General features: G+C 34.1%; 1 protein-coding gene across 1 annotated transcript; it reads left to right on the top strand.

Annotated features, from left to right (window-relative positions):
* The first annotated feature begins 224 nt into the window (after window positions 1–224).
* On the top strand, window positions 225–26,455 carry LOC131801523 (uncharacterized). Its single transcript, XM_059120281.1, has 4 exons — window positions 225–673; window positions 746–1,005; window positions 1,063–1,649; window positions 26,263–26,455. Coding segments are annotated over exons 1-4 (1,041 nt in total). The 5' UTR covers window positions 225–672.

Below are 26,455 nucleotides of genomic sequence, written 5' to 3'. Positions count from 1 at the left end.
GTTATTTAATTTTAGGTCTAACTCCCGTGTAAATAAAGGTTTTGTCCCAAAATATTAAGGAAAATGTATTGTCTAGTTAGAGTTTTGTCAATCTAGTTCATAGCTCAGTACACCAATTTCTAAACGTATGAGTGATTTCATATGTTCCATATATTTCATGTCACTCATACGCAAGGTTGAATTCAAACAACAAGAGTCAACGGAGCTAGTTCGCACAGTGTCACGACCGCGGCCAAAAATGGTAAAAACCAAGTACATAAGAGCACAAATTTATTGATGAGAATTGATAGAAAACATTCCAGTTAGGAATAATATGAATTTTGGTAGTGATACGTCAAGTAGTTTTGCCTGTACGAGGGTTCAAATCTGATAGTTTTTGGCAATCGGCATTTTTCTATTTTTTTCGGAAAATTGACACTTTTTTCATATGTTCAAAAATTTGAATATTAAAAGTAACGGTTATAAAAAAAGTGTTTATTTTAGTTACTTGGGATGTCAAAAACTTGGCTTCACCTTTGTTTGGGTGTAAATAGTGATCATATGGTGTTTACAGTTACAAACACCTGTTGTACTTAGTTCATCTATTTTGTAAAGCAAATCTTGAAATTAGTGGAGTAGAAAAAAAAGGTTAAAAAAGTTTAGTCTACATTTTTGTTGATTTTAGTTGTGAAAAGTATGTATTTTTAACCTATAAAAAAATTAGCTGCGGATACCTGCGGTCCTAAGAGTTATTTGCTTTTTTTAGTGACCACCTCTTTAAAAAACTGTGACATATTTTTGGAATGGTTAGAAGTAAAGGATCAAAGTATGTCATATGTTCTGGCAAAACTTAAAGAATTTATTGAGGATCGAATTGGAAGGAAAATGACGGGCGAAGAACACATAAAGGTTAAAAATATTTGCTACAAATTGTCTTCTACGTGGAAAAAATACTATCGAAAGAGGGATAAAGTAGAAATGGTCTTAAAAGATTGGTTTCTTATGGATACGTTTAAATTTGATTCGGTACATTTGAAGATTATTTTTATTAAACCAATTATTTAAAAACTTTTAAATATTTAGGAACCTGATAAGTCTACATCAAGAGGTCGACCACGCATTAACTTTGAGGAAAGTTCATGTAGAACAAAAAGGCGACGTGTAGGTGAACTTGTTGCATCTACTTCGGCGGACATCATAACAACAGCTGCAAAAAGATTTTCGAATGTAAAGGAAACGGACATTATTTCAGTGGAAAAAGCATTGGCGCTCTACGTGGATATGGATTTATCAGTTAGACAGTATAACATGATGAGAAATGCTGTAAATGCTATACATAAAAATTGTTTCCCATCGTATTATGCTATAGCAGAAGCTAAGAAAAAATTGATTCCAGAAAATATAGAAGTGACGGAAACATCAATGAATGTACCTCTACAAACACTTTTGGATAATACCGCGAAGAGCATTCTAACTAAACTACAAATTTGTCCGAAAAATAATATAACTTTAGAATGTAAATGGGGATTTGATGGCAGCAGTGGTCACAGCCTCTATAAACAAAAATTTCGAAACGAAGACGCAACAGATGAATTTATGTTCGTTTCTTCATTTGTGCCCTTGCGTATTTTAGATGATACAAACGAAAATGTCTTGTGGCAGAACGACAGGCACTCATCTTCAAGGCTATGTAGACCTATTAAAATACTTTTTACAAAGGAAAATTCACAGACTATAAATGAAGTCAAAGAAAACATAGAGAAAGAAATAGCAGATTTGGATGCTTGTGTATACATTGATAACAGTTATGAAATTATGATTTCTCATCGCATGAAACTAACAATGATTGACGGAGCTGTATTAAATGTATTGTATGGCAATAAAAGTTGTGCAACCTGTGTTTTATGTGGCGCCAAGCCTTCACAAATGAATGATGAATCTATATACCAAAGAGAAGTCAACGAAGAGTGTTATAGGAACGGTATATCTAGTTTACACGCCTGGATTAAGGTTTTTGAGTGCATTGTTCATATTGCATATAAACTACCTGTCAAGACATGGCGAATTGATAGTAGAAACACAATATTAGTGAATGAAAATAAAATCAGGATACGAAGAGCATTAAAAACAAATCTAGGTCTTCTTGTCGACAAAATAAAACCGGGCTACGGGACATCAAATGATGGAAATACAGCTCGACGTTTTTTTTTTCAAACATTGAAGTAGCGGCAGATATTACCGGGGTCGACAGAAGATTAATTTACAATTTTTCCCTCATTTTGCGGATTTTGTCTTGTGGGAGATTTATAAATATAAATTTATTTCATAAGCTTCTTCAAGATACATGGCAACTTTACATCGACTTATACTCTTGGTATTACATGCCAGTCACGGTGCATAAAATTTTAGTTCATGGCATTGGATATGTAAGGTACAGTACATCCCCTCTTGGACTGCTTTCGGAAGAGGCTATCGAGTCATGCCATAAAATAATTAGGAGCAACCGTTTGAAACACACCCGAAAATGTGGTAGAGTCGAGTCAAATAGGGATTTAATTCAGTATTTGATACTACAATCGGACCCTGTAATATCCTTGAACAGTCATAATATATTGGCCCGAAATTATAACATGGAAGACATTAAATCATATATTTGTGAAGAAAATAACTTAAATATTCCGGAAATATGTTCAGAAGATGAATCTGATGATTGCAGTGAGGTATGTAGTGAATAGTGTATTTCAAAGCTTATGTTATTAATAAAAATTAAATACGAATAAAACGTGTTTTATTGAAAAGAGGGTTTTGTAATATAAAATACTCTGAAACGTAAACCTACAGACAATTTTAATATTTCACTAAATAAGAAGTAAACTGCAAATATTCATTTAATATGGTTGAATACATACGATTTCATAGGCCAACAAATCGAAATTTTCAAGCCCCATTGTATGGGAGGTATACCAAATCATGGTCCGATCAATTCAATTTTTTGTCACTTGTTTTATAGCCCAAATTAGAAGTAAACTGCAGATTTTCGTCGAATTTGGGTTAATACATTCGTTTTTATATCCCAAAAGAGAGAATTTTTCAAGACCCATTGTATGGGAGGTATACCAAATCATGGTCCGATCAATCCAATTTTTTGTCAACTGTTTTATAGGCCCAATTAGAAGTTACATGCCAATTTTCATCAAATTTGGTTGAATATTAACGATTTTATAGGCTAAAAGAGTGAAATTTGTAAGACCCTATATATGGGAGGTATACCGAATTTTGGTCCAATCTATCCAAATTTTTGTAATTTGCTTTTTAGCCCAATAATAAGCATCTGTACAAAATTTCATCCACCTACGACAACTCTTTCTATTTTTGGCCGCCGTTTGTATGAACTCGCGACATAGTGGTTCGTTTAATATAACTAGATTGGCACAACTCTTACTAATGTTTTAAGTTCAACTTTCAATTCTATTAATTATACCCTACAACACTATGTGTTGGGGGTATTATAAGTTTGATTGGGCCAAAAATTATGTAACACCACGAAATATTGATTTCCCATATAGGAAAGTATATATGGATCTTCCTAGCTCGCCGAGCTGAGTCGATCTAGCTATGTATGTCCGTCCGTCCGTCTGTCCGTCTGTCCATGTTAATTTGTAATCACTCTACAGGTCGCAATTATGGCCCGATCTTCACGAAATTTAGAATGGAGGTGGGGCTAGGGTCAGAATAGAACCCTATTTCTTTTGGAGATGATCGCCAAATGTTTAGGGGTTGAAATGGACCAAATACTGAAAAAATGTCGGATTTTGCAGTAGCTATACAGGTCGCAATTATAGACCAATCGACGCGGAATTTCGCATGTAGCTAGAGTTTAGGGCGGGGAAGAAGCCTACCAATTTGGGTGGTCATCGGATAATATTTAGCGGGAAAATAGACCATATCTTTTTTGTTGAAAAAATTTAACAATTTTTATTAAACCGCGAATATTTTATTTCCCGGGGAACTCACAAAGCCATGACAAGGTTACTTCTGATCTTTACATTGATGTTAAGATCCAAAAAATCGAATATATAGCAAATATATGCGATATATATGTCTATCAAAGAAGATATGCTTGAAAGATCTCTTATATGTCGAGAACGGCTGAACTGATTTCGACAGTTCTCATTAATTCAGAATGGCCTCTTGGCAGAAAAGGAAAAACGTCTAAAAAACGCATACAAATATCTCTCTAAAGATGAAAATATTGATTTTGTAAAATTTTCTCATATTTTTTTCATTTTGTCATATTTTTGGCATATTTTCAATTTGAATTAAACATTTGGTAATATTTCTACAGCTAACAAAACTAAGTAGTTAGGATATCAGGATATCATATACAGATCGCATTTATGGCCCGATCCTTACGAAATTTTGCATGGGGATAAGATGAGGGTCAGAATAGAAGCCTATTCTTTTTGGAGATGATCGCCATATATTTAGGGGTTGAAATGGACCAAAAAAACTGCAAAATTGTCAGAAGGTCGTAATTATCGCCCGATCCTCACGCACATTTGAATGGGGGTTACCGGACATTGCAAAAGCCAAGCAGTTTTGGATGGCCATCCAAAAATATTCAATGTGTGAAGGAGTTTGCCAACTTTTGTAGACAAAATACGAAAATGTCCATTCCAGTGAGTTTTGGAGAATTCACAAATACAGGAAAGACGCACTTCTGACTATTTCGTTAACGCTAATTTCTTTGAAGAATATAGTCAAATGACTGTATCTCATATAGATGCGTTTCAGTCAAAAACCAATAATAAATGTTAATCTTTTGCCACTTCTGAGAGATTATAGGTTTTTGAGAAATATTGGTTCCAGATCTAGGAACAACATCTACCAATAAATTGGAAATGAGAAAATTAGTTAAGGTTGATATTATTCGAAAATTAGAGAACGAAACCTGATGGTTTTCTTTTATTATTTGTCACAATATCTTGTGGAATTCTTTCGAGTATCTTGCTTATATAAACTGTATCGTTTATTATAGTGTTGTAGGGTATTCAACGGTCGGCCCCGCTCGACTGTAGCCTTTGCTTACTTGTTAAATTTATACTTTATTCTCAAACCACTTTAATTGGTTTGATCCCGTAAAGGTATAAAAAATGGTCTTATTTTGGTATTAAAATTTTTTGACTTTTAAGATAAATGATCAAATGTTAATACCGATTAATAGACGTGAGCAAAAATGTCGTATTCCAACCATAAACCTACTAACTAACTGTTATGTGTTCTCAATATACGCTGGGCTGTTAATATAGACCTTACCATTTTCGTGGCCCCTAAGAAATAGTTCTAAGGTGTAAAGTCCTAAGGTGTTGGTGGACAACTCTTATTCCCTCTCCGAGATAGAACACATTCCGTAAACTTTATTTATTACTGGAAAAATGATAAGGTTAGAAGGGGGTTAGACAAGAAATAAAATGGCTTCGAAAACACCATCGATTCTCATCAGTTCCCTTAGGTTTTGTCTGGGGATATTTTCCGCAGGAGTTTTTGTTGAAAATAAATTAAAAATTATTCAATAACGTTGTTCAGCGTCTATTGCACAGTTGATATTTGAATTAAAGATGGCTACAAGTTCCATGAGATAGAAGTTCAGATCTTTGTGTCCTCATAGTACAAACATATTCATAGGTAACGATAAATCGGCCGGGAACAGGAGGAAAATCGACGGAATATCCTTCACAATTTTAAGGTTTCAGGAATTGCGTAGTCCCAGCTTGGGATAGCAATTTCCATATCACCCACCACCAATTTTGATTGTATTTATATAGTATTATTAATATTTGTTTTCTTTGTTTTTCTGGAATTCAATGAATTACAGAAAATCTGAAGTATGGTCGTATCACATCGTATGGTCGGATCACAAAGTGTCTGGTAAACATGTATGGTCGTATTGCAAAGTGTCGTGTTAAAATGTATGGTCGTATCACAAAGTGCCTGTTAGAATTCCTGAAATGTATGATCGTATCACAAAGCGTCTAGTTAGAGTTCCTGAAGTGCATGGTCTTATCGCAAAATGTCTTGTTAAAATTCCTTAAATTTATGGTCGTATCACAAAGTGTCTTGTGAATATGTATGGTCGTATCGCAAAATGTCTTGTTTAAATATATGGTCGTATAACAAAGTGTCATGTGAAAATTCCTGAAATGGATGGTCGTACCACAAAGTGCAAAGTGTCCTTTTAGAATTCCTAAAATGTATGGTCGTATCGCAAAGTGTCTTGTTAAAATGTATGGTCGTATCACAAAGTGTCTTGTTAAAATGTATGGTCGTATTACAAAGTGTCTTGTTAGAATTCCTGAAATGTATGGTCGTATCGCAAAGTGTCTTGTTAAAATGTATGGTCGTATCGCAAAGTGTCTTGTTGAAATGTCTGGTCGTATCGCAAAGAGTCTTGTTGAAAAGTATGTCGTATTGCAAAGTGTCTTGTTAAAATGTATGGTCGTATCACAAAGTGTCTTGTTATAATTCCGTATCAGAAAGTGTTTTTGTAAGAATTCCTGAAATATATAATCGTATATATATATTCGTATAGGAGAGTGTCTTCTATGTCGTATCGCAAAGTGTCTTGATAGAATGTATGGTCGTATGGGATAGTGCCTTGTTAGAATTCTTGAAATATATGGTCGTATCACAAAGTGTCTTGTTAAAAAATGTATGGTCGTATCACAAAGTGTCTTTTAAAATGTTTTGTCTATCGAAAAGTGTCTTGTTAGAATTCCTGAAATGTATGGTCGCATCACAAAGTGTCTTGTTGATATGTATGGTCGTATCACAAAGTGTCTTGTTAAAATGTATGCATGTATTCTTTAGCCAATTATAAATTTGATAATATGGAAAGCCTGTCAGCCATACTCCAAATATCCTAAAACGGATTTAGTTGATAGAGAATCGGCATTTAAAGCTGTGTTCATAATGGGGCACACTGTGGCCATAGCAAATAATATTTGCACGCCATCAATAGTCATATGTTTTGTGATAAAACCAGGCCTTTAAGACACATTTCTATATCCTCAATGTCATGTTCTAACGGCCAACCTCAAACTAAAGGTCTACGGTATATAGGTTCAAGTTAATTCCGCGTTCTGTTTAATAACGACTGACCTGATATGTTGTGATTCGTTGGCAAATATTGATTTCGCAATATTTAATTTAGTATTTTTCAAACTAAACTAGATTGATTATCAACTAGAATTCATAAGACTTTGATATATGAAGAAGAATGAAAACTTTTCCAATGGTTATAACACTGCTTAAAATATACCAGAGAGTTCAGAGAGATATACTGAGAAATATATGTGATTCCTTTGTCTGAGAAAGCACTTTAATCGAACAACTCATTTAAGAGTAGCTGGTATACAACTTATTCATGTTTTCCATTAGAGGAAGTGCATTGTTTCAGGCTGTTATTTCTTTCATCTTCCATAATTTTAAATCGGTCTAATTGGTTCCCTTTGTTCCACAATTCAAAAGCCTGGTAACTCCAAAAGGTCTCTCATCATTTGTAACACAATTAATTAATGAGCGTAAATATATATATATATATTTGTTTATATAAACATCGCTATTTTAATTTCACTATTTCAGCACAAATTAAATGAACATTTTGTTATTACAAATTCAAATAGTTTTACAAAGTGTTAGTGGTGTTGTTGTTTTTGTTTTGGTTTACGCTTGCATGCAATTGTGTCAGTGTGTGTGTGTTTGTGTGTGCCTGTGCATGTGTGTGTTTACGTTTGATTTTTCTTTGTAATTGATACTGTTATAAAATTTACAAACATAATTTACATTTTTATTAAATTTTTAAACTGCACTTACCCACACATATCGCATGACGCATCCGCCGCCATTACTGCGATTAACAGCAGATGAACAATGATAGGGTTTTTTTTTTTTCATATATAAAAATTAATATCGCATCATAATTAATGGTTTCCATAGTTGATCTACTACCGGTTACCAATTTTTTAAATATTTTGTTTTTTTTTCAGTATCTCTCCCTTGCGCGAACCACTTCCGCAAAATGCCCACCCAATTATTGGCATTTTTATGGAGCTAAAGTGTCAATTAAATATTGTTTATATTTTATAAATATTTCATATTTATTGAATAAAGTTTGTTGTAAAATGTTAAACAAAAGGAAGCGGGAGAGGGGAAAATACACACAATGAAAGTTTTTGTTGGTTTAATATGTATGCTTTATTTAAAGTTTTAAATACACATTGAAGTTTACATATTTCTGGAGGAATGTAGATGTGTTTAAATTAGCATAAGGTTATATTTATAATCAAGCAGATATCATGTTGGGAAGTATACCATGTGGGGACCACAACCATTTGATTTTATAAATCTCATATAACTCAAGGGGTAATATCAAGCTTTTCTAAACATATTTGATACGGCCAAAACGTGCCTCATCGAAATAAAGGTTTTAGACCCTAGGACCAAATCCGTTTCAGGACAATTGGAGTCGATCTAGCGATGTCCGTCTGTCTGCTGGCTGGTGCCCACTATAACTCTCGAAGGGAGTATCCGATTTGGTTCAAACTTAGTAATTCGACATATTATTATCAAACTTAAATCGGAGGTAGGCCCCACAAAAACGTCAAAATTTTCAAAAATGTATTTTACTGCACAAAAAGAGAAACGATAATCCGATTTCGCTCCAACTTTGCAAATCCTAATATTTGCGTCTGTTCTATCGGTCCACTCCATTAAGTACCTCGCCCACAAAGGGTCAATTTTTTTAATAATTTCAACTCTTATAAAATGTGATGTAAGAGTCCGATTGTATTCAAATTTCACACATCCCAATATTTTTATTAACCCAAGATCTGGCATGAAGATGGAATATATGGTTCCACTCCTTCTTAAAAACGGTTAAAATTTTGAATATCCATGAAGCTCATAAAACGAAACTAGCATCCATTCCATTCAGACTTGGCACATCCCAATATTTCTATTAACACAAGGTCAGTTATAAAGATAATAGAGATCGGACCATTCCTTCTGGTACTTCCCCCACAAAGGGTCAAGTTATTGAATAACCAAAACTATTATAAAATCCGAAATAAGCATCCGGTTCTCTTAATATTTCAGGCATCCCATTACTACCACTGACATAAGATCTGCTGTGAAGAGGAGATATATCGGTCCATTCCCTCTGGTACCTGCCACACAAAGTGTGAACATTTTGAATATCCATTAAAACGTGAAATTAACATCCGATTTCATTCAGACTTGGTACATGTTAATATTTTGTTTCAATATTTCCATTCGGCAAATATTATTGCAAAAATACTCTAGAGGGTGTATTAATGCCTTGGGCTCACAAACATTTTGGCCGCAGACCTTGGACATTCCAACAGGACTCAGCACCATAGCACTCAGCACGCGAGAATGGTTACAAAATTAGGTTCCTCGCTTCATTTCCGACGCACAATGGCCACCAAAATCTCAGGATACCAATCCGTGGGACTTTGTATCTAGAGTATTTTGGAAAGCAAGGTTGACACTAAAAAATACACAAGTGTTGATCACCTCAAGCAAGCGCTTCGCCGGGAATGGTCGGGAAAATACCGCAAAGCAACATTCGGGCAGCGTGTGACGGTTTCATTGGCCGTCTGAAGGCCATAATTCGTGTCAAAGGTGACCAATTCAACCAAATCTAAACTTATTCTAAAATTTAAAAATATATTTAAATAATCGAACATTGTTTGAGGGTATACATCTGTTGGTAATTGCGAGTAATACTTTTTAAGTTGTTTTATCTAGTCATAGTCAGAGACCAGATAAAGTTCTCAGTTTCAAATGAGATCAGTTCAACAATTACTAAAAAAAATTTGAAGGATCTGGGCGATATTTAAACCAATTTCGTGGAAAACTCGAATTTAATGTAAGCCAAAAAAATTATTAAAATTCAAGAATCACCCCAACGAAAATTTAAAGACAGGTGGTTAATAAAATTTAGAGATCTATTAAATCGAAAACACCCCAATTTTTAGTTCTGAGACTCTACATTCCCAGCCCCCATTTTCATACAAATGACGAATAAAGAGCCACTCATTTGATTCCATCAAACGTTTATTAAATGTATTTCGAAAAAATATGGCCGAAATTCCTTTGTGGCCAAACAAGAAATGGGATCACATGTAAATATTTTGGACGACCAATGGATATTTTATAGCGGAGCATTTAAATTGGCATTTCTCCCGACATTTATTATTTGCTATCCCACAATTTGTTGAGGAATGTGAAACTTTTTGACAAAGGGATATGAATATTTTGTCACGGCTTTTACATTCATTTCAATATTTCAATGTGAAGAATAAGGCCAGCAATGGCTGGATGGCGGGTTGATTTTTTTTTTTTTTTTTTTTTGTTTTCTTTTTTCCATTCAGCACTTTGAATTGTTAAAATATCAGTGTCAACAAAAATCTCAACAAGCCTCTGGTAAACGAATATTTTTCCATTGAAATATATTTTCCACGGAATCGTTGACAACAAAGTGAAAAAAAACAACAACAACGGCAACAACAAGAACAAACTTATGTTTAACTTTTGGCATATTTTAATAACTTTTGAGTCAGAACTTCGCGGACAATGCAACCTCACCAATCAACGACAGTAACGGGGACACGAACAAAGGGAGTAACAAAAACAACAACAACAACTAGCCCAACAACCAAAAATAATATCGCATAAAATTAAGTGTTGTCAGTTTCAAGGTATGACGACTGACTGTTTTATAGCTTTATTGTGAGCCAGAAACTCACAAAAACAACAGAGCAGTTGTTCGAAACTGAACATAGCAGCCAACAAAGGGCCCGCTAAGGATAACAAAAGTTTGACATAAATACGATGGAAGCCAACACCAACCAACCTTCCAAACAAGAACTAACTAACAAGGCAATGCAATGGCAAAAAAGACATTCGATGCAACATAACCTGCAATGGTAATGTTGTAGGTATTTGTTTTGATTATGTACTTCCTGATGCCCAGGCATGAAAGGACCATCCCCTCCCCTCCCCCCCCACCACTTACACCACTCCATTGCCGTTAACTGCCACAAAAAACCCTTACGAAAATATTCTGTATATGCCAGAAAGTTTGACATGACAATAAAATTTTAAACAGAAATAGTTTTATTTACAATCCGTACACATATGCCGGCAAATGTATGTGTGTGTGTATGTATGTTCACGTATGTTTACCTACATACAATTACATTTCAGTGTTTCATGGGGAGCAAATACAAAGCCAATTGCAACAAATCAGAGACAAGACTTACGAGAAAACGTAACAAACAAAAACATTTCACCAACACATGCTGTGGCTTGTTGTTGCAATGCATATTTCTATATATATGGAGGAGAAATTTAAATAGAAACAAGTAAGCAAAGGCTACAGTCGAGCGGGGCCGACCGTTGAATACCCTACAACACTATAATAAACGATGCAGTTTATATAGGCGTGATACTCGAAAGAATTCCACAAGATATTGTGACAAATAATAAAAGAAACCCATCAGGTTTCGTTCTCTAATTTCCGAATAATAGCAACTTAAACTAATTTGCTCATTTCCAGTATATTGGTAGATGTTGCACTTAAATGGTCTTCCTAGATCTGGAACCAATATTGCTCAAAGACCTATAATCTCTCAGAAGTGGCAAAAGATTAACATTTATTATTGGTTTTTGACAGAAACGCATCTATATGAGATACAGACATTTGACTACATTTTCAACGAAATCAGCGTAAACGAAATAGTCAGAAGTGCGTCTTTCCTGTATTTGTGAATTCTCCAAAAAGTCACTGGAATGGACATTTTCGAATTTTGTCTACAAAAGTTGGCAAACTCCTTTACACATTGAATATTTTTGGATGGCCATCCAAAACTGCTTTGCTTTTGCAATGTCCGGTAACCCCCATTCAAATGTGTGTGAGGATCGGGCGATAATTACGACCTGCTGACAATTTTGCAGTTTTTTGGTCCATTTCAACCCCGAAATATATGGCGATCATCTGCAAAGTAGGCTCTATTCTGACCCTCATGTTATCCCTATGCAAAATTTCAAAAGGATCGGGCCATAAATGCGATCTGCATATGATATCCTGATATCCTAACTACTTAGTTTTGTTAGCTGTATAAATATTACCAAATGTTTAATTCAAAATGAAAATATGCCAAAAATATGACAAAATGGAAAAAATATGAGAAAATGTTACAAAATCAATATTTTCATTTATAGGAGATATTTTATGCGATTTTTTAGACGTTTTTTCTTTCCTGCCAAAAGTCCATTCTGAATTAATGAGAACTGTCGAAATCAGTTCAGCCGTTCTCGACATGTAAGATATCTTTCAAGCATATCTTCTTTGATAGACATATATATCGCATATATTTGCTATATATTCGATTTTTTGGATCTTAACATCAATGTAAAGATCAGAAGTAACCTTGTCCTGGCTTTGTGATTTCGCCGGGATTTAAAATATTCGCGGTTTAATGAAAAATTTTTGAATTTTTTCAATACAAAAGATATGGTCTATTTTAACCGCTATATTATCCGATGACCACACAAATTGGTAGGCTTCTTCCCCGCCCTAAACTCTAGCTACATGGGAAGTTCCGCGTCGATTGGTCTATAATTGCGACCTGTATAGCTACTGTAAAATCCGACATTTTTTCAGTTTTTGGTCCATTTCGACCCCTAAATTCGATCATCTCCAAAAGAAATTGGGTTCTATTCTGACCCTAGCCCCACCTCCATTCTAAATTTCGTGAAGATCGGGATAAAATAAAATTGCATTAATTAAAATTTAGAAGTTCTTTCAAATGCATCCGATATTGCTCCCGAAATCAAGATATTTTATACGAGAAAATTTAAACATCCTATTTTTACAAGAGAAATCACATCAAAAAATTAATGACTTTCTAAAAAAATCCAACCATACTTGCTATATTTGCTCCATGACAATCCGATATAACAACGGAGATCTCAATATCAAATTTTGGGATTCTAGCTCTATCCCTTCACCCAATACCCAACTTAGTAACACTTAGTACTTTTCGTTTTATTATAGTAAAAATGTCCAAAACTACCTCCATATTTTAACCAACACACATCAACAGTGACTTCTATATCGAATGTCGGGATTTTAGCTCTATTCCTTCATGCATTCGGTATTGCAGAACTATTAGTGCTATTTAGTACTTTTCGGGAAATCACAGTACACATTTCCAAAACCACCTTAATTATCTAATTCCAGAGAGCAACAGAGACCACAATATCAAATTTTGGGATTCCATCTCTAAACATTCACTCAATAGGAAATTTGTTACTATTTAGTACATTTCGCATAATATTAGGTCTCATTTGGAAAACAATCCCATACACCAACAGTTATCGCAATATATAAATTCCAAGGTTTGAGGCTTATGACTTCATTCAATACCGTATTCAGTTTAATTTAATACTTTTCGAACAACTACCTAAACCAAAATATCAAATTTCAGAATTGTACCTATATCCATTTAACCAAGATCAAATGTAGTATTTAGTACACATTGTCAAAACCACCTTTAAATATCTCACTTACTTTTCAACCTCAATTATTTAGCTTTTTAGCTTTATCCGTTCATATAAAACCAAATAATAGAATTTTAGACGTTTTGTACCATTTTAAAGCTTTCATAACCTCAAAGTTTGGTACATCTATCAGTGGCTCTCATTCCAAGTTCCAGAATTCTATTTCATTTCGATTCTCCAATTCGAAGTATTAAATTTTAAGTAAACAGGGTGAGATAAAAACACTGCAACAAAGCCAAACGCCATAATTTTTACATTTTTTAAAATTTTATTGAATGAAAGCAAAAAAATTCTGAAATAGCTTTAATTTCAGAATCAGTTTAGATTTGTTCGAATAGGTCACCTTTGACACGAATTATGGCGAATTGGTATCCGGAGAATTTGGTGGCCATTGTGCGCTGGAAATGAAGCAAGGAATTTCATTTTGTAACCATTCTTGGGTGGCTCGTGCTGAGTCCTGTTGCAATGTCCAAGGTCTGCGACCACAATATTTGCGTACCAAAGGCTTTAATATACCCTCCAGAATATTTTCGCGATAATAATCGGCATTTATTCTGATGCCACGGTCGATTAATAAGAGCGGAGAGCGACCATCGGCTGTTACGGCGGCCCACACCATCACCATGGCCGGCGCTTGAGTTCTGGTGGCCAACCGAAGATGCACATTTTCCGCTGACATCTTTGGCAAATAAACAAGATTATTTTGTTTGTTTACAAACTGCCGGACAAGGAATGTTTTCTCATCGGAGAAAACAAAATTCGGCAGTTCACCACTTTCGGCCAAGCGAAACAACTCTTTAGATCTTTTGAGTCTATTTTCTTTCTGTTGCGGTGTAAGTTTTTGCACTCTTGGAATTTCAATGGGTTTACCCCGAGCTCATTTTTCAATATTCGCCGAATGGAATATTGCGATATGTTCAGCTCACGAGCCATTTTCGGCCACTGTACGTGGGTTCGTGGGTCGATCAAGTCGCTTCTTTACTTTTCGAACCATTTCTGCTGATGTTTCTCTTATTTTCCGTCCACTTCATTGACGTCGGGATATGCTACCAGTATCACGGCAACGAGCGATGGTACTAGACACAAAAGATTTTTTAACATTTAAATGCTGGAGTGCTCTAACGATAGCCACTTGTGGTTTTCTAGCCAAATATAAAGAAATCACACTACCACGCATGAATTCCATCACGAAAAATTTCTTTTTGAAAAATTCTTACCAAAATGCTTTTGTACGCTTGTAAACAATATATAAGCTGTCACTAAAATAATTTTAACAGTTGTTGGACGAGTGGCTAAGAAATGAAAGCAGTCTGAATCATTTCAAATAATCGAAAACCCAAATTAGAATGTGTTAAATAAACGGGCATAGTCTTAGGGTATACATCTGACGACTCCTTTCGAGGTTTTCAAACCATACATACAAAAAACAAGAGGGACTGACACAGAGGCAAGCTGACTCAAGATATGTCTGAAGAACCCTGAATCCTTAAACCGATTTGCCAATGAAGCAAAATTAATGTTGATTAAATTATTGTGAGAAGGTTAAACAATCTTCTTACAAATGTTTTGTATCAAAGGTGCGAATAAGTTATATAGAGGTTGCGTATACGCAACGTGAGACTTTTAACATATGCAAAATTATGAGCACGCTATACATTTCATGGACGGACGGGAATTCTAAAATCAGACTTGAATCAAGTCTTTAAATATCCTTCTTCTATCGGTTCTTGTTTTAAGAAAAAAATTTCCTTAAATAAAATATTGCCAATAGTTCAACAAAACCCTATCGACCAACTATGCTAACAAAAGTTTGCTGTTCTTTTTTTTTGTATGGGCCACAGACATTGTTAAAGTTGTTTTGTTAAATATGGACTCATAAAATAAGTTCTTGCTGGCACTTGGCACTCGACACACAGAAACTCTCACCCGAACTCTTTCTCTCTCTCTTCACTAATAACCACTGATCCACTCGTTCATTACCACTGCTGCGTTCTACGTCATATTTGCTTTGGTATTAGTTTGAGGTTAGAATAAGTCATCCAAGCATATTTTTTGTCCATTGGTTGTTCTTTTTTTTTACTTTTGGGTTGCAAGTGTTTTTGCTGCCCCTTTTGCTTCTGTTTTAAATATTTTTGGCAATCGCCAAGGAATATTCCTCGGTGGCGTGCGGTGTCCTTTTTTGTCCTTCTTCTTCATCGCGTTTTTTTGTTTTTTTCTTTTGCACTGCATTTCATAGTCAAACACAGCGTTACGGTTGACTTTTTACGCTTGAACGAGTTGTCGCTTGACTAGATAAAGGCATGCCCTGTCCTCTTCGTGGAAAATATGGTTATAAATGATACATGCATGTGTCTATATCTTGGTGAGCTTGTTCGTGTGTACGCTTGTTCAGCTCTGCTCTGCTGCTCAGTTTGTTTTTGTGTGGTGGTCTTTGGGGCTGTGTTTTGCTTGAATCCATTTATGGAACATAATTTATTACTTAAATTTATTAACAACATGCACACGCACGCTCACACACACATCCATTGAGAGAGACAGACATACTTACAGTTGAATGTACAACAACAGCAGTAGCAGAGCCAATGCATTCGTTTGTATGGATATGTTGTGTGTTCTCGTTCTTTTTTTTTTCTGTAAAAGACAGCTGAAATCGTTAAATTTTTTAATACATTTTTGTGGAATAGTATGTGTATATATGTCTGTGTGTGGTTTATATGTTTGTTTTTGTATGTTTTTTTTTTTTTTTTGTTGTCGGTATGACAAGAAATAACTATTTTCGAAGAAATTATGGTTTCTGGCTGAATAGCTTAGCCTTGGTAAAGAGCAAATAAAATGCTACAGAGTTATTTAAGTCCGAACATATTTCCACACAACCACAATTTGATGGCAAATTTCTTGTTATTTTTTTACAAGCAAATTATAATGTAAACCTATGCTGGACTGACAGAGTGGTCTTTAATAGACAACTTTATTTTCCACTCATTTTGTTCGAGAGAAGCAACCAAAAAAAATGCTAAACAAGCAAACAAATCATCTGAAAATAGCAGACCAGACCTAATAAAAGTCAAGTATATCAAAATTTATGGCCATAAACATTGCCATCACTTGAGACAAAAGCAGCAGCAGCAGCAGTATCTGAAGAAGAAGATGAAAATGATGAAATTCAAAATATTTTATAAATCAAACTACATTATTAAGGTATGCCACAAAAACAACAACAGAACAAGCACCTAATAATGATGTGAAGTGGAAAATCAAACAAACATGTGCATATGTGTGTATGTAAAAGATTTGATGAAAAGTAAAACGTTCTAAAAATAAAATGGATAAAATTGTAAAAAGGGACTCGATTAACATTATTTCTTCCAAATATCTCAATTTTATTAGACTTTTAAATTTTCATTTCTTCCCAATGTTAGCAGAAATGGGTAGGACTTATGTCAAAAACTGTGATTGAGGAGGGGAAACAAGATAATTGTTTAGAAGTAGGTACATTTTGCATAAACAGATTTATCGAAAATTAAACATATAACTTCACTTTAAATAAAAAAAAACGGATAAATTATGCTAGAATGTCAAAAGTATAGGGCATTGCGGGGTCAATATTAAATCCTTCAGCTACTAAGGGTATATTATTTTTTAGGGCTACCTAGAGTTGTGTCAATATTTTTTTTTTAGCTCGGTACACCAATTCATAAGCGTATGAGTGATTTCATATATGTTATCTTTTCATATCACTCATACGCAGAGTTTTCATACAAACGCCCTGAGTCCATGGAACTAAGCTAAGGTTCATGGTCAACAATTACGGACATTTTTTATTTATTTATTTATTTAGAAACACCTTTCAAGAGGTATTCTTGACCCAAAATCAATATTTTTCCGGAAACAAAAATGCAAATGCAAATAACTTTTGCAAGGTACTCCTTACCGAAAATCTTAATCGATTCCATTAATATATTTTCGAGGACTCCCGAAAATCTTGAATTTTTCAATACGATTTCATCGAAAATAGTAGTTTTCCTCAATAACTTTTTTAAAGACAACCTCTGATATTATTATATTTTGTAAGAAAATTTGTCAAGGACTTCCTCATCGAATATCTTGGGTTTCTGAAACCATTACGTCCTCATTTGAATTTTTGAATTTTTTTTAAGACGATTTATTCAAGGGATCATGTTTTCTAATGAGAATTCTATCGACATTTTTAAATTTTTATAGAAACTCCTTGTATTTATAATCAAAGATCTCCTCACTATAACTTATGCATTTTTAATAAAAGTTTTCTTCAGTGCCTCCTGATTGAATATCTAAAGGTCTTTATAACATTTTTTCAGAGACCTTCTGAACAAATATACCAAATTTTTTCGATATTGGTTTCTCGAGCTACTAACAGAATATCCTAATTTTTTTTTAAGAAAAATTTCTAGGGCATCCCGAGCGAAACCATTGAATTTTTTAGAAAAAAATAGTGACCAGCTTTTTGAGGACTTGGATTAATAACATTTTCCAAGGATTTACATATAGAAATCTTTAAATAATGACATCCTTACCGAAATTGTGGGATTTGAAAAAAAAAGTTAAGGATATTCTGACCAAAAAAAGTTATAATTACAATTATTACAAAAAAGAAATTACTGCTATAATTTCATAGCAGTGTTTGCATGAACTTTCTGGCCGAAAATTCTGATTTTCAAATACAATTTTACCAAGCATCTTCTGAGCGAAAATTGTCTTTTAACAATATTTTCGGATACCTATGGAAATGAGGATTTGTTATTAACAATCAAAGACGATAATTGTGATTTTATACGATAATTGTGATTTTTTTGGAATAATTTTTTCCGATGAACTTCTGATCGAATTTCTGATAAAAAGTTCCTGACTCAAAATATTAGATTAATTTTTTTAATGGAGAACTTTTTGCAAAGTTATTCAAGGTACTCCAGACCGAAAATCATGGTCTGGACATTTTAAGGACTTCCAATCTGAAAATCGTTTTTAACAATCGTTTCTGCCTCCTTACCTCCGCAGATGCAGATATTCGTGAATTTTATGAAGACCTCCTGATTTTTTTAAAGACTTCCTGGCCGATTTTTTTGTGAATTTTGCAAGAAAGTTTATGCTAGGAAAATCGTGGACTTTTACGATTTTCTTCATGAACCTTGTTACTGATAAATGTCGAATTTCTGAAATACTAAATATTTTATTTTTTACCATCTCGTGTTTTTATTCAAATGATGACAAGGACCTATTTACCAATAATCAGATATGTTATACAATATTTTCAACGACCTTTCAAGGACCTTCTAAGGAAATTCCTATAGAAATTCGATTTTAGCATGTTTTTCAAGCCCACGAAGAAATATTTAAATTTGTTGGAATACTACAAAATGTTTAAATTATTTCAAGTCTCACTCCACCTTCCTTATATACCACATTTACCCTTTTCTTTTTGCCGAAAACTGTCTCTTCAATATTTAATAAATTTATTTCGATTTATATGCAATCAAGACACAGATCCATTCAATTAAGGTATAATTTTTACTCGTTGTTTGTTGTCAATTTATGTGAGTGTTTGTGTGAGTGTGTGTGAAGCAAAAGCCAAAACCTGCAAACCCTCCATTCCTCCCACACTTAAATCAATTAAAAATTTTCAACTTTTCTGAAACCGCGGAAACATAAATTCAACCATTCGCCATGAATGACGACGAATCAATGTTTGTACAGTTCACAACGGTAAACGAGAAGTTGAAACAAAAACAAAAAAACAACAACAACTTACAGACTAATATATAATTGAATGTGTTTAAATAAATATATATATATGTACACATGTTGTACAAATGTACATATGTATATATGACTTTTTGCATCTACAGTTGCGGTCAAAGTTGTTCGGAATTTTAACACAGACTTTACATTTATTTCGACCCAATTTATATAATAACATCTAAATAAATTATAAAGCTTTAGGAAGAAAATATCACATCACTCAATAGATTGTCGGTGATAGAAAATAGACCCATTACAATGACAAGAGAATACGGGGATATAGGCCAAATTAGGTTAGAGAAAAAGTAATTGCCATAAACGACAACTACTTCACTCGGAGACAATTGGATCCGTTGTTTTCATCTGAAACACAAGGTTAAACAACAAATGAGAAGGTAAAGAGGTGTTAAAATTAAAAATAATATTTTTTTTTCGAAATATTTTGCCCACTAGTGTATTTGCCTCAAAAGTAAACTACAATTTAATTCGATTAAATTCCTTGTGATTTCCGTTAAAATTCGTATTCCCTTTCCTTTCAATTCAATTGTCTTTAATTCTTTTATGATATAAGCAACAATGGAAAAATTCTGAAATAAATACCGATAAATAGATACAAAGGAAATCTGTCAGTGTATAAATATTTTACGATAAGAATTTTTACATACAATTTTATTAAAAATTCCATATCACACCTTCAAATATTTAAATATATATTTATAAAATTTCAGAGCAAAAGCAGAGCACTGCATAAATTGAGTTTAACACAAGTCATGTACTTGAAATAAGTATGCTTTACTCTATATAGCAAATATTTAATACAAAAACAGTAAGAAAATGTCAAAAGTCGGGCAGGGCCGTTTATATAATACCCTACACCACCATTCGTATTTTGTAGAGCTCCCGTAAAAGTTTATATTGGGAATTTCTGTGAAGTAGATCATGCCAACTATGAATCTCATTTGAATATCAGAAGGACTTTAAAGTAGTCACAATTTGGGAACTATATACAACTCTGAATCGATTTTCAAAAAACTTGACGGAGGCTTTTGTACCTTTAGTACCAAATAATGATATGACTTCGATTCGAATTATATTAAAAAATATTTATTGGAGATAAAAATATACGGGATCGAATTTCACCAAATGGAAAAATTCGGTTGAATATGAAAAAATCGATCCAATTTGGGATGATAATACATATATGGTGGACAATAAGCGCAAAATCGGATGAAGATGTATGTCAAAGGTATATAAAAATCTAAACCTATCTCGATAAAATTTGACAGAGATATTTTCGAGCTGTATCTGATGTCCGGTATCAAATATCCTTGTTGTGGGGTGCATATTACGCATGTGATGGGCCTTAACGCCAAATCGGATGAAACATATGTAGGGGAGATTTTGCTATATCTCAACCGATTTTCATCTAAAATTGAAGTACTTACTTCTGGGCTGAATTCTGTCGGAAGTGCCAAAATTCAGTCCATTTGGGCTGATATTAACCATTTGGTGCAAAATAAATCTGAAATCGGATAAGGATATATATGAGAGTTATATCCACATCTGAACCGATCTTGACAACAACTTATTTCTGAACTGTATCTAATATCTGATACCAAAGATAATTTCTGTGGAGTGCATGTTACGCATGTGAGAGACTCCCCAAATCGGATGAAACATTTACAAGGTGAGATGAAAAAACTGCAACCAACTTCAGACTGCTGTAATTTCCAAGCCACTCGTACGACAGCTGTTAAAATTATTCAAGTGACAGCTCATTACAACCCCACAAAAGCAGAATTTTCCAGAAAAAAAAAGTTATTCGTTGTGGAATTCAAGCGTGATAGTGTGATTTCTTTATATTTGGCCGGAAAACCACAAGTGGCTATCGTTAGAGCCTTCCAGCATTTAAATACGAAAAAAGCGTAGCCCGGCGTCAAGGAAGAGGACGGAAGAAAACAGAAAAATCAGCAGAAATAGTTCGAAAATTAAAGAAACAATTTGATCGAAACCCGAAAAATGGCTCGTGAGCTGAACATATCGCAATATTCCATTCGGCAAATATTGAAAAATGACCTCGGGGTAAAGCCTTTGAAATTCCAAAAAGTGCAAGAACTTACATCGCAACGGAAAGAAAATAGTCTCAAAAGAGGTAAAGAGTTGCTCAAAAGAGGTAAAGAGTTGCTTCGAACTGTTGAATTTGGTTTTCTCCGATGAGAAAACATTCATTGTCCAGCAGTTTGTAAACAAAGAAAATGATCGTGTTTACTTGCCAGAGAGGTCAGCTGAAAATGTGCACCTTCGGTTGGCCACCAGAACTCAAACGCCGGCCATGGTGATGGTGTGGGCCGCCATAACAGCCGATGGTCGCTATCCACTCGTATTAATCGACCGTGGCATCAGAATAAATGCCGAATATTATGGCGAAAATATTTTGGAGGGTGTATTAAAGCTTTGGGCATGCAAACATTTGGGCCGCAGACCTTGGACATTCCAACAGGACTCAACACCATCGCACTCAGCATGAGCGACCCAAGAATGGTTGCAAAATAAGGGTCCTTGCTTCATTTCCAGCGCGCAATGGCCACCAAAATATCTCCATGTATTTATCACAAATTTACTGCATATCATAGCTTACCGACTCTCTGTATTTATTGCAATATATTTTAAAATAATTTCACAGAAATTTTAATGCTTACTAAAATAAATTCTAATACTCTTTAAATATTTGTACAGCCAAACGAAAAAAAAAACATAATTATTTTCTCCAACAACTACAGCCAACAACAAAACCGTCCAAATAGCGAAATATATTATCATCGTCATCAACTTATATCCGGATATCAATAAATTATGAAATTTGTTCCGCTATTATTAATTAATAATAATAATGATAATACTATTATTTTTATTGTTGCTGTTGTTGTTTTTCATTTGAACGGCTGTTGTCTTGGGGGAATATTTTTCATACGCGAGCATAATTGAAATATTAAATTATTTTTAATGAAATAAAATTGCATAAATTAAAATTGATATTTACAATGATGAACTGGCTGTAATAAACTGAAATCGGGCATAAATTTTAAATATCTACGAAACGAGTAAAGGAATTATTTCGACGAGATTTTAATAGAAATATTGAACAAAAATATGGAACACATTTTTAAATGAGTACTTACCTACATACTTTGAAGAAAAAAAATTATAGACCATCTTTTGGAAAGTACTTGCCACAAAATGCAACGTTTTCGATAATTACAGGAAAAAATCCTCCATAAGATAACATATCGAAATCTTACATCGCAAAGTATCCCAACTAAAGTGAATGAAGGCACCGGTGCTGGCATATTCTGATCTAACCCAATTTTTAAACTCGCATATAAGCTTAATGATAATTGCAGCGTTTTTAGGCGGAGACATAATAAGAGAACTCCGCAATAGCATAACACGTCCAGTAACCATAAATATCGATAGTCAAGCGGCCCTCAAAGCTATCAAGTCAAGTGCCATTAAAGCGAGTGCCTCTCTTGACTGCAAGAAAGCCCTTGTTGAACCACGTGCGGATTTCGGTCGATTGAACTACCTATTGATGAGACTATTGAAAGACAGCTGTCTTCTATCACCTAGTAGGTCTAATCTAAGAATCGTAGTAGACATACTCACTGTTCACTAAAGTACCAAATATCTGTTCCTGACTACTATTGACCATGTGACGACGAAGAAGGAACAGAGACAATCTGACATGTACTTTGCAGATTTCCCATATTATCCAGAAAGAGACATAGGTTATTTGGCAGGTGGGAGATAGATAGACTCCAAAGTTTTTTTTTTCTCGAACATAGATCCCATCGTTATTTACAAGTTTTTCAACGACATTCCCTGGCTATATTTCTCCTATACCCAAAAAATGTATTTTTTTTCCTAGGATGAATACATTAAATCAAAAAAAAATCCTTATCCGAACCAAATCCTTATCCTTATCCAAACTTTAGGCTCCGACCCTAACCCCAATTTTACTTTTTGAAGAGTTTTTACCATATGTTTTCAATTGGTTCTCCTGAAATTTAACATTCGTGTATGGGATAGTTCAATAAGTTGATTTCTAAAAATTTTCAACATTGAACATGTTTCTGACATAGCTCCCATAGACACTACCCTCGGAAGGAAGGACTTTTGAAGGACTTGAAGGACTTTTAAGATTTTGGCAAAAATTTTCAACAGATGTTGATGTAACTTGGAGTTTTGGATTCTGAATTTTGGATTCTAAAGCAAAAAATTGTAAAATATATTCACTCACTCTTTGGTTGTCAAATGTGGTTTTAAATGTCATAAAATCCTAAGATAGGTCCCAAATACTTCAAAAGTAAAAAATATGACTTAAAAGCCAGAATTTTAGAAGAAATTAAAAACACATTTTAGGGTTAAAATACCAAATCGCACATTTAGGGTTAAGTCACCCTTAGACTTCCTTCGAATAGCAACCACTAGCTGTCACTGATATTCGATTCAGGGTTAGCTCTATCAATGATTGCTTTTCGGAAGACGTCTTTGGAAGCCCTTGGAGCCGATCTCTTTCCTATTTCAAGCCACGATTTTAGAAGTAGTAGCCTTTAGATTTATAGGAATCGTCTTTTCCTTACCACCTTGTCCAAGAGAAGCTGCATATGAGACAGATGTAGTGACGGAGTGAGTGACCAGTGCCTACATGGAAGAGGGCTGCGCCTACTATGTCGATCGAATTCTCTTAGCGGACAGTCCATGTGCATGAGAGGGGGCTCTCAAAGACAATTATCTTCCAATTTTGCAAAATACGCAGCTTGGTTCTGAATTAGATGCTACCATTCCAACATTTGGCAATCAACCCCTTAGACGTAGAATTAGTCTGTTTACTCTGATGAGTTTCCAGCTTTGCCTTGCTTTAGGCTCCGACATCGCTCTTTGCAAAACCGTAGCTCTCTGAGCTGTATTACAAGCAGTTCTATTTTCCGATAGCAGAATCCTTTCTACCAACAGCTCGCGTTTGCGTAAATGAGTATAAGCTCTTTAATTTTTCTTCAAGAATCTAAGCTTTTTCTTGAAATATGAGAAATATGGGGATTAGAGCATTATTTCTCATCTTCAAATAAATAAATAAATAGATTTATAAAATATATTACAATGCCTAAAGTCTGACCAAGTCCCATACTCTCTTGAAAAATGTGGGTATGCAACAATAAATCAGACAGACGGGCATATAAATCGTCTATATCGACCCCATATGTCCTAAAAAGTATATCGTCCAAAGAGATAAACTTGTAAAATAGAGGGACTTGTAAAATAGAGGGACTTGTAAAATAGAGGGACTCCGTGGATCTCAATCTTGACATCTATACCAATTTTGATATGCTGCGATTAATCTATCATGAAGTCATGACAAATTATTGAAAAGTGGGAACCTCCTTTTTTGCCCACCCAATTTTTGTTGAATATATCTTAATAAAGGTTTTATTTCAATTTCTTTTTTATTTTGAAAAATTTCCTACATTTCATATTTAAATATTGACAGTAATGCTTCTCCAAACCGGCCTTTTTTGACTATCTTGTAAATATCCTTAAAAATATTTCATCACACAATGTTAATGTAATCAATCTGTTGGACAAACACACTCACACACACATACAAAGCTACATACACTGTGTCATGTGTACAAAAAAGATGAGCAAATGGATGTATCAATGCTACACTCACACACACACACCCATACACATGCCAGAGAAGAAATGTATCATATGTTAAGTAAATATGGATCCCATTCCAACTGATTTAAAAGCTTTTTCGTCGATGTTAAAACAAAAAGACAAAATGATTCAAATATTATATTAAGCACACACACATACAGCTATGCGATCACATATGGACACTTGCATAAAAGAATTTATGCTAACGAAGACGCACACACACTTACATATGGTGATAATGGATACACATACCCAGCAAGCATTTTTTGTCGCTGACATAACTAAAAAGTCACCAACGGGCGATGAAAACCCTAGCTGGCGATCTCGAATCTTTCACCAAAAAGATAAACCGTTCGGGAAGAAATGAACCACGCACTCGTGACTTCCTGTCATTGACTTTTTAGTGACTTAAAGAAGTAACGAGTGCGTGGTTCATTTCTTCCCGAACGGTTTATCTTTTTGGTGAAAGAGTCGAGATCGATGGCGAGAGTTTTCATCGCCTGTTGGTGACTTTATTGATTTGTATGTGATATGCATTGCCACAAGAAAGTAAAAAAGAGTTGAAAGTCTTTAAAATAAAATTATTATTTGAATAAAATTTATTAATATTATTACAAATAAATAATCGTAATTAAACACTCGGTAAAAAGCACATAAAAACATAAGTAAAACTAAGTTATTAACAAAAAATTTAATTTTATTTTTTCACCAAATAAAAAATATGCTATTACTCTAAACAAAAATGTTATTTTTTATTTTACTTTTTTAATTTATTATAAATTATTTGAACATATACTAAAAAATACTGATAAAAAGACACAATTATTTTTCACTAAATAAATTTAATATATTTTTTTCATTTAATATAATTTTCACTTGCGTACCCGTGCTCAATGCCGATCTCCGATACACTGAACCCGTTCGATTTTGTTCTCCGTTTTGAGAGTAGAACAAAACAATCGTTCTTTAATCTACGGGAAGTGCCAAAGAAGTTACTTTTGGAGATGAAAATTAGATGACTGTAGTGGGACAATAGAATTGTTATTGCAAATCGACCAACTATCGACGTTTCACAAGCAGGAAGCGACAAAGTAGTGTAATATTAGGTGATGGAGTTAAAAACTCACATCCAAATGCTTGCAGGGTAACGACACATAAACGCGCTGTTAGTAACTCAGTTGATGTTGCAGATGATGATGATGATGGCAATGTTCAAGACAAAGACATCGAAGATGAAGAAGAAGAAGCTGTAACAACAAAATCGACACTCAAACATGGGAAGAAATATCAAATTGCAAATTTTATGACAAATTTGTTTAGTATTAAATTCACATAG

This window comes from Musca domestica, unplaced genomic scaffold (assembly GCF_030504385.1).
Source record: "Musca domestica strain aabys unplaced genomic scaffold, Musca_domestica.polishedcontigs.V.1.1 164, whole genome shotgun sequence".
Classification (NCBI taxonomy): Eukaryota; Metazoa; Arthropoda; class Insecta; order Diptera; family Muscidae; genus Musca; species Musca domestica.
This window is presented reverse-complemented; position numbering and strand designations above follow the sequence as displayed.

Bases quoted from the DNA above. Each gene is read 5' to 3' on its own strand.
- LOC131801523 (XM_059120281.1), top strand. The intron at 1,006-1,062 runs GTACATTTGAAG...TTAAATATTTAG, and splicing joins ATACGTTTAAATTTGATTCG to GAACCTGATAAGTCTACATC. The intron at 1,650-26,262 runs GCACTCATCTTC...AAATGCTTGCAG, and splicing joins GTCTTGTGGCAGAACGACAG to GGTAACGACACATAAACGCG.